Source organism: Eublepharis macularius, chromosome 5 (genome assembly GCF_028583425.1).
Source record: "Eublepharis macularius isolate TG4126 chromosome 5, MPM_Emac_v1.0, whole genome shotgun sequence".
In the NCBI taxonomy this organism is placed as follows: Eukaryota; Metazoa; Chordata; class Lepidosauria; order Squamata; family Eublepharidae; genus Eublepharis; species Eublepharis macularius.
In genome coordinates, this window is record NC_072794.1 from 14,317,006 (window position 1) to 14,329,880 (window position 12,875).

The following is a 12,875-nucleotide window of genomic DNA, read 5'->3' on the forward strand; positions in this document are numbered from 1 at the left end:
GAACCCAAAAGCTTGCTCTACCTGTGATATTCTGTCATTTTTGAGTTTTTCTCTGGCCAACACAGCTACCAACCATCATTTCTATCAACAGTGCACAATAAATCTAGAAGATCATCACCCCTATATTTCAAGCAGAGGGTCTGAAGGATGGTTTGACTGGCTTAAAGCTATCTTCTGGCAGAGGGAAAGAGTTGAACGAAGGACTCTCTCATTTCTTGCTGAAAAACTATGTTTCTGGCCTTACAACGAACGACAACATACTACACTTCCTAGGATGCTTCGGAAGAAGCCATCACCACGGAACCAGTCAGAAAACAAATACAAATCTGTGGCATAAATAAACCATTTAAATTCACCTATGAACTGTGGAGTGTCTGTTTTAAGAACTTGTCTTATTATTGTTGAGACACAGAAAGCCACGAGAATTTGTGGATCTGTATGGGGTGTTTGTCTAGAGGTCGGTAACAATTTGGATTGCCAAAGCCATTCCGAGGCCAAGAAAAGGGCCTCTTTGATTTGGCTACGAGTCTCCTGGGATATAAATACAGGCATGGCCCAGCCAGAAATGTGCTGCCCTCCCCAACCAGCCAACAAAACAATTTTACAGTTCCTTAAATGGACCAACGATACTAATGCTTATGACTGTAGATCAAAAATTCCTGTACTGTGTGCTGCCCCCCCCCCTCCAATACTGACATAATCTGACGTCTCCTTTGATTCTCAATCATCCATCCACAGAGAAGGTTCCCTGTTGCATCTCTGCATAACTCCACGTCTTGTCCTTGCTTCCCTCCTGTCAGCTGCTGCTGCAGGCGGGCCATTATGAAGCATTATTACATTATATGCAGTAGGCATATTTAAGCTTTTCCGATAAAGACAGTCGGCAGTCCTAAGTCTGCCATTGTGACTCTGTGTGAGTGGCTGTTCTGGTCACAAACAGCCATCCCAGAAAGGTGGCATCAGTTAGATGTATTCCTGTGTTTGGATCATTTCATCACCCCAGAAGTGGAAACTTAGAACACTTGGCCCTCAGACGTGTGCCCGTTGCATCTCTATATGAGTTTGGGGTTGCTTTCCTCCAGTCTCAAAGCACACCTGTGCAAAGTGACTCCATACTCAAAAGCAAACCATTTAGGCTGCAAGACTGAAATGTTTCAACGGTTTTGATTCAGATGGGAAAATACTCAGGCCCTTAGAGACCAAGCTACCCACGCTACCTTCAATCATGCACAGATTTCTGTGGGCCCACAGACAAGCTGCCACAACCAGGACGTATGGGAATCCTGTCCAGAGAGGTGGCATGTTCTATCCTAAACTCTGCCTGTCCCTGCTACCAATCTGTTTCTCGTGTGCAAGTTAACCCTTCCTCCCTCCAAGAAAGTGGATGGACGCCATGAGAACAAAGGACCAACCCATGGGGAAATGAGAAATGGATCCCCCACTCCGTTTACATTTCTGGTTTGGAGGTTGCCCTCTGGGAAGTCTGTAGTGGATTAGCCCTGGCTGACTACACTGTACATTTAAACCAGTTTGAAGCTGTTTTATTTCAATAACCCACCGGGCTGCAAACCTAGGAACTGAACGTCTCAAAGGAATTCTAAGTCTCGTGGGGAGCATGAATCCCCAGAACTCTTTGCTGAAAAAGCTGACCCCTTCCAACAGGTTTAGACATTGGCCGTGAAGATACAAACTATATTTGTCACCTTCCCAGCCGTGAGCACCATGATAAAACGGAGAGACTCTGGTACTCTCTCCGAGGGAAAAGTCTTACTTGGACTAATTCTTCTGAAAAGATGCTCAGCTTGCAAAGCCCTTCCGATTCAGCGAATGCCCGAGCGGTATGGGATTTGTGTGTGTGCATATGGGAGGGAGGTTTGTGGAAACAATACACCAGAATCTTCTGAATGAAAGGGAGGAAACTTTCTGGAGCTAGGGATGGAAATCCGTTCCCACCACCTGGGACCACCCCTCAAGTACCAGCTGTTACCACACAAAGAAAAGGAGATGTCAGCCCTGAATCCTTTCCAGATCGTGCATGCAGACTTTCCCAAAACCTTCCTAGCAACCAATTTCTTTTTGTTTCTTTTTTACTATTATTTCACAATCAGAGAAAATCCTGTCCTGTAATCTTTGATTCTCGACCGTTTGGCAGGGAGGGGGAGGGGTGACCATCCCAGCAGGCCCCGCCTCACAACCTCTCAAAATGGAGGAGGAACATTGCAAAGGCAAGGAAGAGTCCAGCGAGGAAGCTCCAGGACAAAGAGAACCCCAAACACACACACACAAGAGGTCCCCCCTTTTGCCTCTCTGGTGACCCCTCTCCTCAACGATCCACATGCCGGGAAGGGGGAGGGTCCGGGTCTCCTCCTCCCTCTGTCCCTCCCAAAGTGGGATCCAGGGTCTCTCGTTTTTGTTGTTGTTTTCCTGCTCCGCCCCTCCTCCTTTCTGTCACGAAACCCCGCCCCTTCCACGAGGAGGGAGGTTACCAAGCCACACCACACCTCTAGGGTGGCTCCCTATTTGACAGAGGAGGGAGTCCGCTCGATGCCACCATATTTCAGGAGGTGGCCGAAGTCTGTGAGAGTGTGCTGAGGGCCCAGCGTGGGAGCCCTCTGTGCCCGGGCATAAGCCACCTGGCCTTCTCCACTGTTGAAAGTGTGGGTGCGTCTGAGATGTGCATTCGCCTTGCTGGCTGCATTGTTACTATTCGAGTTCAGCTTGTCGGGGTTCCACTGAATGGAATCCCCCGTCTCCCCACTTGGGGCTGACACCACCCGTCGTCGATCGGGGCTGTCGTGCGGCGTGATGGGCATCTCACCGCCGTAGGAGCTCCGGGTCCCACTGGGTCGGTGCGAAGAGGGTGCTTGCTGCAGTTGTTGCTGGACCCCTCTGGGTCCTTCCCCACCACTCACCGGTAGATAACGCATGTCCAGCGAGAGGTCGCCCGTTTCGCTCTCCAGTTCCTGGTCCATCAGCATGGAGTGGCAGGAGATGGGGATGACACGGCCGGAGGTCAAGTGGTGGGGGGCCACGGGTGTGTGGCCAGCATGGAGGAGGATGACGGAGGAGGGAGGTTCTCCGCCCCGCATCGATGCATTAATGAGGTTGTGGCTGTATTCCCAGCTGCAGGGCTTCGGGCATCGCTTTTGCTGCAAGGGGGTCTGCTCCGGGGTGGGTAGCACCCCTGAATCCAGGTCATTCTGGCTCACCTTGATGAGCCCTTTGGGCCACCCATTCTGCATGAGTGGCGCCAGCAAGTTTTCAGGCTGCCCGCTAGGGGCCCGGGTGTGCCGTTCGCCTAGCCGGCTGACGCTCACCACCGACTCGCTGTGGGACAGGATGTTCTCCTTGTCTTTGCGCCGGGCCAGCTCCTTCCGGTCACGGTGCCCGATGAACCAGCAAACGCTGAAGCCAGAAATGACAGCCCCAATAACGAAGGCTGCCACCGAGGAGGTCACGAGAAGGTTCACAGACACCAGGCCGTCTGGTTCATCCACAAAGCTTTCGGTCACCAGCCCTGGGGAGGAAGAAGAACCATCGCTACGGGTCAACAGGCCATGCTGACTAACAGCATGTGGGCTGATGTCCTAGCTTGGCACAGGAACACAAGAAGAGGCCTGCCAGATGAGGCCACTGCTCCATTTCGTCTGGCATCCTTTTTAAACTCAGCAGCTCACCCGTGGCCCTGGAGGGCCAGACAAACCAGATATAGAGGCCGAGGCCCTCCCCCATTGCGTCCTACCAGCACTAGTACTTCTGCCTCTATATATGGAAGCTTGCTTCAGTCACCATGGCTAGCAGCCAATGATGACTTTCCTACCTCTCTGCCCGCCCTCTGATTCGCTCCTCATTAGAATCTGAACAGCCCAGCCAATGGCAGCCATCTTGGGTGTTTCTCCCTTCTGTGAGATCATGGCAGCTCGGCCAATTGCTCTGTGAAGCCAGAATCCTTTAGCACCTCGTTATGACTGCTACTTTTTTGTTCCGACTGCACAGATCAAGCCATGCAGTCCCATCTCAAAGCCTCCTGGTTGTTCCTTCTGTTTATTTATTTAGAACATCCCGCCCCCCTCCCACTTCTCCAAACACCTTGCCTGAGGCGGCTCCAAGAAACAATTCATTTAAAACCATTTAAATGATTGATAAAATCCCAATAATGAAATTCTCAGCAGGAAAAGTCTACAGTAAAATCAGCACTTAAAAAAACCCTCTTCAGCTGGCAGGCTGCAGAGTGGATTAAAAAAACGTACCTTAGAAGCCAGGAGCAAAAAGAAGTATCTTTTTAAAAAAATGTCCCTGTATCCCAAATGGTTGCCAGGTGAGCGTCCAGAAAGAGGGCATTCCGCATCTCTGGAGCCACCACTGAGAAAAAGTCATACCATGGATATGACACCTGGCATAGATCTCCAAATCATAGCCCACTGATCAGGTCACCTATGATCAGGGCTTTTTTTCTGGGAAAAGAGGTGGTGGAACTCAGTGGCAGAACTGGACCGCACAATGATGTCACTTTGGGTCAGCTGGAACAAGGGGGGAGTGTTTTAAAGTTTAAATCGCCCTTGGTGAAAATGGTCACATGGCCGGTGGCCCCGCCCCCAGATCGCCAGACAGAGGGGAGTTTAGATAGCCCTCCGCGCAGCAGCGCGGAGGGCAATCTAAACTCCCCTCTGTCTGGCGATCCGGGGGTGGGGCCACCGGCCATGTGACCATTTTCAAGAGGTGCCGGAACTCCGTTCCACTGTGTTCCTGCTGAAACAAAGCCCTGCCTACGATACATGGTTTAACAACCCTGGCTGCATCCACACATCATTGGGTATTGCACTACCGCTGCGCTATAGCATCCATTTGCAACTGGATTATCCTGGGCGGACAAGCCAACCCCGTTGCAAATGACTGCTATAGCACGACGACAGTGCCACGTTCAACAGTGGCTGGATACAGTCCCTGCTGCATTCCCCAAAGGGAACTGAAAGACAGCAGTTCCCCCGCCCTTGCTCGTGTTGATGTTCCACTAGAGAGATGGCTCTTTGCTACACGGCTAACAACGATGGGGAAACACGCACCTTCACAGTCTCCGAGATGAGACGTCTTCCCACCGGCAATGTCTTGATCAAACATAACCCTGCAGGCAGACAAAAAGGAGAGAAACAGTGTGGACGTTAGAGAATGGAATAGATTTGCTGAGCGAGCTTGACCTGCAAAATGGAGGGGCAGCCAGATAACCTCGTAAGACCTCCTATTTGCCCCAGTGCTCTTCAGTTGTGTGCTTTGTGGACGGTCCCAGGTTCAAATCCTGGCATCTCCAGTTAAAGGCAGCTGGTACTGAGAAAGGCCTGAGGACAGAGCCGGCCAGATGAAACAACAGTGGGGTAGATGGACCAACAGATTTGGTTTGACTTGGTATGAGAGAGGATTGTAAGCAAAAATCGATTACTGATGCTGTTCTCTTAACTGGAGGAGCCCTAGGCCGTTTCCACACGGCTTACCTTATTCTGCAAAATAGCGAAATCTCGCGCGAAATCTCACGAGAAGATGCTGTTATCACGTCTTCTCACGTGATAACGTCTTCTCGCGATATTTTGTGCGAGATTTCACTATTTTGCAGAATAAGGTAAGTCGTGTGGGGCATTTGAAGATCCTTGCTTTGCCACATAGCCACGGTCCTATACACCCATTCTGCTTGGAGACCATCTTGATTTTCTCTACGTGACCCCAATAATCATCTGACCCCTTTCAGGGATCGATTCTGACAATCTCTTTCCCCCTTTGGCTTTGTGGATTTTTGCCACTGTTACAGTAGCAGGAGTCAAGCGCACCTTGTTCATGTGAAGGCTTCCAAAGGCACTCATCCTTCTAGAATTGACACTTTTGCTCCAGCAGGGGTCTTGTACCATGAACAGCTATGGTACACAACAGGAAAAAATGTTGCTGCTCTGCTCTGCTCCCCCCTCCCCCTGGCTTTTCTCATGCGATAACGTCTTCTCGCGATATTTTGTGCGAGATTTCACTATTTTGCAGAATAAGGCAAGTCGTGTGGAAACGGCCCTAGTTTTGTGGCAGGAGGTCATCTGCTTTGCAGGCACGGGTTCCCAGGTTCAATCTGCAACATTCCTAGCTAAATGGTCTTGAATATCAGATGTTTAGAAAGATACTTTTCTGCCTGAGACCCTGGAGATCTGATACATTGCATAGTTTGCAGTGCTTTGAATTGCGCTAGGCATCTCTCTGTTAGGGATTCTAGGCCCTCGTATTGACTAGAGATTAATTTTTAAAAGAAAGAAAGGGTCCCACTGCCCCCTCCATTTCCCACCCAAATTATAGGAGAGGAGACAACTAATACCTAGTCCTTGAGTCTACGAAAATACAGGCGCCTTCAGGAGTCCAGCCACAATAGGGGTCCCGGCTCCCCAAACAATTCCTAAGGGGCAGAAAAAGCAGGAGAGAGAGTTAGAAACGGTTTGGCAAAGGACATCAAAAAAAGGAGTTCCGTTGGGGATACCTGTGGCCAGGGAAAGAGAAAACTACAATTCCCAGGGATCCTTTGGTAAAAAAGCATGAGTGAATAACTAGAGTGTGGCCCTTGTAATTAAGGCCATGTTGATTGAGAAAGAAGTCGTCTCCAGCACTGCTTCTCCCAAATCAAAATCCAGAACCAAGAACGCAATTCATGCAGTATCTTTTATTAGGCAATAAATCCATTACACAATGGAGGAAAGACACAAGCTGGCTGGAAATTTCACTGAAGCATGGAGTTTCAGCCCTTCTCAAGGGCAAGAAACGTGCTTTTTCAAAAAAAGTAAAGTGGAGGTGTTTAGGAAGCTGGATTTGGCATAGTGGTTGGACTCTAATCTGGAGAACCGGGTTTGACTTCCCACTCCTCCGCTTGAAGCCAGCTGGGTGACCTTGGGTCAGTCACAGCTCTCTCAGAACTCTCTCAATCCTATCCACTTCACAGGGTGATTGTTGACGGGATAATAACAACATACGTTCTAAACTGCTCTGAGTGGGCGTTCAGTTGTCCTGAAAGGTGGTATATAAATTGAATGTTGTTGGTGTTATTATTATTTTGCTGACTGCTACCACCAGGGCTTTTTTTCTGGGAAAAGAGGTGGTGGAACTCAGTGGGTTACCCTCAGAGCAAATGGTCACATGGCTGGTGGCCCCGCCCCCTGAACTCCAGACAGAGGGGAGTTTAGAGCGGCGCGGAGGTCAATCTAAACTCCCCTCTTTCTGGAGATCAGGGGGAGGGGCCACCAGCCATGTGACCATTTTCAAGAGGTTCCGGAACTCCGTTCCCCCGTGTTCCCCCTGAAAAAAAGCCCCGACTACCACCCTGCGCTCACTCCTACAGTTTTCTGGTGGACATGCAGACACCTTTGACATTTCTCATAGCTGTGCACTGTGTGTGACTCTTTCTTAAATGCAGTCTAATTGAAAAACATTCTCAAAAATTAATTTTGGAATCTGTACTCTTTGTTGCAGCTCTAACTTCCTCCAGCTCATTTGTATCTTCACTTTTTAACCTTTCTTAAAGTGCACTGAAACAGTAATGTTGGCGCAACAGTATGTTGCACCAGGATTCTTTTAGGGCTGTGCTTTGCCAATGTACTTCGGCACATTACAAAAACACATTTTGTAGTCACACCAAGACTGCTTTTTTGTGGTGTTTTATCAATGCAGATCTCCCCAGCCAAAACAGAGGGGGGAAAGATCTGAACAGGAACTGAGTAAGTGCGCAAAGTGTGTCTGCACACCACGTAGTACGAACACTGAAAATTTGAAAACAGATGCTAGAGGATTTCTCTTTTAGTTTGAGTTCAGAAACAAGGTTGGGTCTTTTGGAGCTCCAACATCTGCAGAGACATTTGGATGAGGATTTCTGATGCATTCCTGTGAATATCACACTATCAGCTGAGAGCCAGGAATGCACAGGGAGAATTGTAAACAGATTTAGCACAGCTCTGCTTGCGCAAGATCATGCCGTAGCACCTAGCACTTTCCTTTCTAATAATGCCCAGAAATTCCTTGCACGTCTTGAGCAAATGGAAAAATGACTTTTGATATGCTCTGTTTAACTTAGCGCAAGGAGCCAGTGCAAGATTTTTTCCCATGCTTCTGCTTGGGCAAGGACCCTAGCACGTGTGGAACTCTGTATCAGTCGGAGAAACTTATCAGCCACCGAACACACATCCAGATTTTCTCACTGGTCTGGAGTTGCAATACCAGGGAGACTGTTAAGCACCTGAAATGTTCCAGGCCTACATGGAGGGTGGATTGCATTTGGCTTGGAGGCTTCCAGCCTGGCCAAACCTCATTTCCCCCTTATAAATTTCAAGCCCAGCACCACCCACAGTTCTAAATGTACTGGGGCAATATGCTGTTGAAAGGAAAACAGGAAATTTGAAGTCGCTTGCATTTTCTCCAGAGAACTGTAAAGAGGTGGTAGAGGAGGAGGATTTGTGTGTTGGCAGACGGGTGTGGCCAGCTGGGTTTTGTTTCAGCGGTTCTGTCTTGCCTAATGGGCCCAGAAATCCAGAACAGACCCCCCCCCCAATTCTTTACCCTCCAACTTCCCCGCAAGCGAGTTTCTGTAAAAGCACTCCAGTGGGAGAAATTGAAAACCAGCGCTCTCCGCTTTCCACACCTCGTTCAGATGATCCATGGGCTGTTACCATCTCCCAACCCCCCAGGTTGTGACCTTTTGTTCTGCAAAAATCTTGCTCTGTTTTTCAGATGCGTTTTAAATTTTGCTGCTGATCCCTCCTGGGGGTCCAGGTATTAAGCCGAGAAGTTGTGAATAATTGACTCTCCGTCTCTGGCAATTAGGCAAGGAGATGTCGTCAGGGCAGCAGCGGGGTGGCAGCCCCCGTGGGGGGTGACAAACGGTCTTAATATCGGTTTGTAAAGGGATAGCCTGCGGCCATCAATGGAAATTTGCTCGTGCCGCACGCAAGCATGCCTCGATCTGTCCCCCAAGCATAGCCAACCTCACAGAACACACAGGCAAGATGACTGAGGGTGAAGACTCAATTGGACGTTTTATTCAAGGCATTGTCCTTTCATTATTATTATTAATTATACTCGTAACCTGCTTTGCGTTGGAAAGCACAGAGCCGTTTACGTGTGTTTGGTAAAGTATCGGAGGATTGGTCTATCGTTGGTGGGAGCTAAAGTGAACATCCCTAGACAGAGGCAGTCTATCTCTGAAGGCAAGATGCTAGGGAATTGCCATAACCATTATACTGCCCACCCCCCCGAAAGGGACAAACTCCACCTCTCCAGGGCTGTCCTAGGTCCTAAGCTCAGCGGGACAGAAAGCGAGGACTCACTTCATGCAGCCTGAATGTTGGTGGCATCTTGCCAGAGGGGCCCTCACCACGCAGGGTGGGAACGCCAGCAGCAACGCTCCAGCGACTTTGTCAAGCTCCATACCTAGAAGTTTCCGCTCGTCTGCATTGTCCTTCCCGCATCTGAAGGAAAGGCCAAAGTGGAGGATTTAGTAGGGAAACCATTAGGGAGGAAAAGATTCTCTCTCCATTTTAATTGGGTTATATATTTTTCCTAAGTGCTCCCAGTGCCCAACTGGTTTTGCAAATCTGTTCGCATTCTGTACTCACATTGTCTGGTTTAGCACTCGACTTATACATGTTTTCCCAACCACGTGGAACCTCCTTGTACAGAGGAAGTGTACAGAAGAAGTGTGCCGTGGGGGAGGGCCACGGCAGGACTTAGCCCTGCTTGTCAGTCTTCTAAGGCATCCAGGTCATTAGCATAGCACTAAACTTACGGAACAAAGGCGTCTTCATGGCCTGATTTCTGACATCATCGCGCCACGAAAACGGAATCGTGGCGCGATAACGTCAGAAATCGCACCATGAAGACGCCCTCGTTTCGTGAGTTTAGCACTATGCTGAGACGCGTGAAAACGACCCTGCTTGGCTACCGTGGCCTGATCCAACATGGCTCTTTGCACATGGTCAGCTTTTGAAAACAAACTTTTTTTGCCTTGTAGGTAGAAATGGATTTTTAAAAAACCAATTTAGTAAGGCTGCTGACAGGCCAAGATACTTCTCCCGTAGGCTGTCAGTTGTCCATCCTCAGAGTAGGGGCTTTTCTACACCCAGGTTTTGCTGCACCTTGGCTTTTTAACTGCAGCGAAAAAAAAACAACTGCATTGGTTTTTCCCCTCCCTGACACACACACTATTGTAATTGCTGTTCCATTTTTCATTGAGTTTTCCTCGTATTTTTTCAGACCACTTCTACGGTGGTCTAAAAAACAAAACAAAAGCTTGGGGGAAAGGGGGTTAGACAGAAAAAAAAGATACTGTGTGTAAAGCAGGGGTAACACCGATACAGTTAAGAAGCCAAGATGGATCAAAAACCTGGTGTGGAAAAGCCCTGGATTGCTCATTTGTGGATTTTCCAGGAAGCACTGCCCAGCGAGTGGGACTGCTGATTGAAACTTACTTGTTGCTGGGATATGTCTCAAACTCCTCTAGGAATAAGCTCTGGATGCTGGCCCGTACTGTAGCCAAGCTGGTACTGATGTTGGCCCGGATCAGAAACTTGAGGACAGTGCCGGTGTCGGAACCCAGAAACACGACAGTGTGGTTCCTCCCGGGCCCCGCTGTGGGGTCCACCACGATTTTACGCAACTGATATCTGCCCAGGAGAACAGAGAGAGAGAAGATCGTCCCGTTATCTTTTATTTGAGGCTGATATCAAATTTCTCATCTCTGCCATTTGGATACTCCAATCCTTGTTCTGATTTTGCTTCTCTCCCTGCAGACTCAAACCCACAATTCTTTATTTCGGCCTCCTTTGCTCCAGGAATGTCCAAAACCAGAGTTGGCAACCCTCTGTACAGGCTCTCAACTCTTCGAAGAACAGCGTGCGAAATGCCTAGAGAGAAACAATTCTTCCAGCTTTCAATGTTAAATGTGTATTAATAAATCCATATTATATGTAAATTAGATTCATAAATATTGTGTGTTGTAAATCTAGATGCCCTATAAATTACATATTCATACTGCACAAAGCAAACAAATCTATAAAACTGACAGCGAAATGAGAACTGGGACAGATGGCCAAAACATAAGCAAATATGTTTTATTTTGATCCTGGCCTTTCCAGGCTCCCTCAGAGGTCCAGAGAGGCCCGATCCACTTCCTTCTTTTGAAGCCCCTTTACTAGAGTTGCCAGATCTCTGGCTTTAGTGCTGCTGGAAACCTCTTGACTCCTGCGGCCATTGGTTCAAAAACTGCAGACAAAAATTGCCGTTGTATTGAAGGCATGATGGGTATTCAGTTTATTTATTCGTCGCGATCATCGATAAGAGGGTAACAAAAAAGTCAGGGATGCATAAAAGGAGTCAAGGAGTATCGCTTCTCAGCCTTTGGGCTAAGATCAAGTGTGTGATTGCCTGATATCATTTCCCGGGCGAACCTGGAAGTCATGTCAGCTTTGTAGCATTCGGCAAAGACTCTATGGTAAAAACATAGAATTTCCACCAAATCCTAGAACAGCACGAGCTAGCTCTGGAAAGGGCATTGTGCCATCGCTGTAAGAGCACCCTCCACCCCAATCTCCTGTTTGGTGCCAGCTAGCATTCTGGTGGAGGTGGAAAGTGCCCTCAAGTCATTGCTGACTTAGGGCGACCCCTTGCTGGGGTTTTCAAGGCAAGAGACTAACAGAAATGGTTTGCCATTGCCTGACTCGGTAGCAACCCTGGTCTTGATTAGTAATTGGAGGTCTCCAATCCAATTACTAGCCAAGGCCAACCCTGCTTAGCTTTCGAGATCTGATGAGACTGGGCTTGCCTGGGCTATCCAGGTCAAGGCAGCTAACACCCTCCCCCTGTCCATAAGAAAAATATTTTGGACACATTAAACCCATCAAAAAAGAGTGAGACAAATTGCAGAACTTATCAAGCACTGAAAATGAACAGTTATCTAAATCCCTTCGAGCTTGAGGCTTGGGCCAAATGGCCCTCCCACCCTGACTGGCCCTTGTTTTTTCCAAGGAGCTTAGAGCAGCGTACATGGTCCCCCTCCCTCCAGTTTTTCCTCACAACAATCCTACGAGGAAGGTTTTAGCTGAGAAAGATGGCCTGGGATACCCTGGTCACCATCCAATATTCTAATCACTACACACTACATCCAATACTCTAATCTAATACTCTAATCACTACATACTACAACAACTAACTACACAATAGGCTTCCCATGGGGCCTGCGGGTGGCAGGCAATCTCCAGGAGGTTTGCCTCTTTGCCCGCTGATCGCTGGCGATCGGTGGGAGGTGACAAGCCTCCCAGAGATTGCTCGCCACCAGCAGGCAACCCGGAAAGGCGTGCATTGGGCACACTCCCGGCTGGGTGCAATGACGTCATTTCCTGAAGTGACATTGTTGTGCTGGCCACAGGCATGCTCCTGTGCTTTGTTGGGACCCTTTTTGGCCCCAAACGGGCCAGAATTAGCCCCGTGCAAAGTGCAGGAACACATCCATGGCCAGCGTGTGATGTCGCTTCCTGGAAGTGATGTCATCACACGCGCACCGGGAGCATGTGCACAAAGAGAATCACACCTGAGGCATGAGCTAAGTGCCAGGACCTCCCTCTCCCGCTGGGAGGGTATAGGGACCTGGCAACCCTACTACACAACACAGGCACACAAGAGATATAAAAAGAAACAGACATACCTACGTGCTAGCTGCTATACAGGACAGCATTAACTCAACAAACTGCCTAGCATTCATCCACACAGACAATTGAGCAGCCCTCCCTGTTCCCAAAAGGCAACCCATGTGGTGCACAGAGTGGTTAGACGTGGATACTGGACTGAGACCAAGGGGATCTGAGTTCAAATTCTTGCTC

The 12,875-nt window shown here is 48.8% G+C and overlaps 1 protein-coding gene across 1 annotated transcript in view; it reads right to left on the minus strand.

Annotated features, from left to right (window-relative positions):
• Positions 1-2,047: 2,047 nt before the first annotated feature.
• The window catches only part of SEMA6B (semaphorin 6B), a 176,022-nt gene continuing 165,194 nt past the window's right edge, over positions 2,048-12,875 (minus strand). The window contains exons 13-17 of the mRNA XM_054980607.1: positions 10,470-10,664; positions 9,330-9,470; positions 6,341-6,418; positions 5,064-5,122; positions 2,048-3,517 (exon numbers count right to left, since the gene is read on the minus strand). Coding sequence (XP_054836582.1) covers positions 2,517-3,517; positions 5,064-5,122; positions 6,341-6,418; positions 9,330-9,470; positions 10,470-10,664 — 1,474 coding nt within the window. The 3' untranslated portion in view covers positions 2,048-2,516. The remainder of the gene's footprint in view (positions 3,518-5,063; positions 5,123-6,340; positions 6,419-9,329; positions 9,471-10,469; positions 10,665-12,875) is intronic.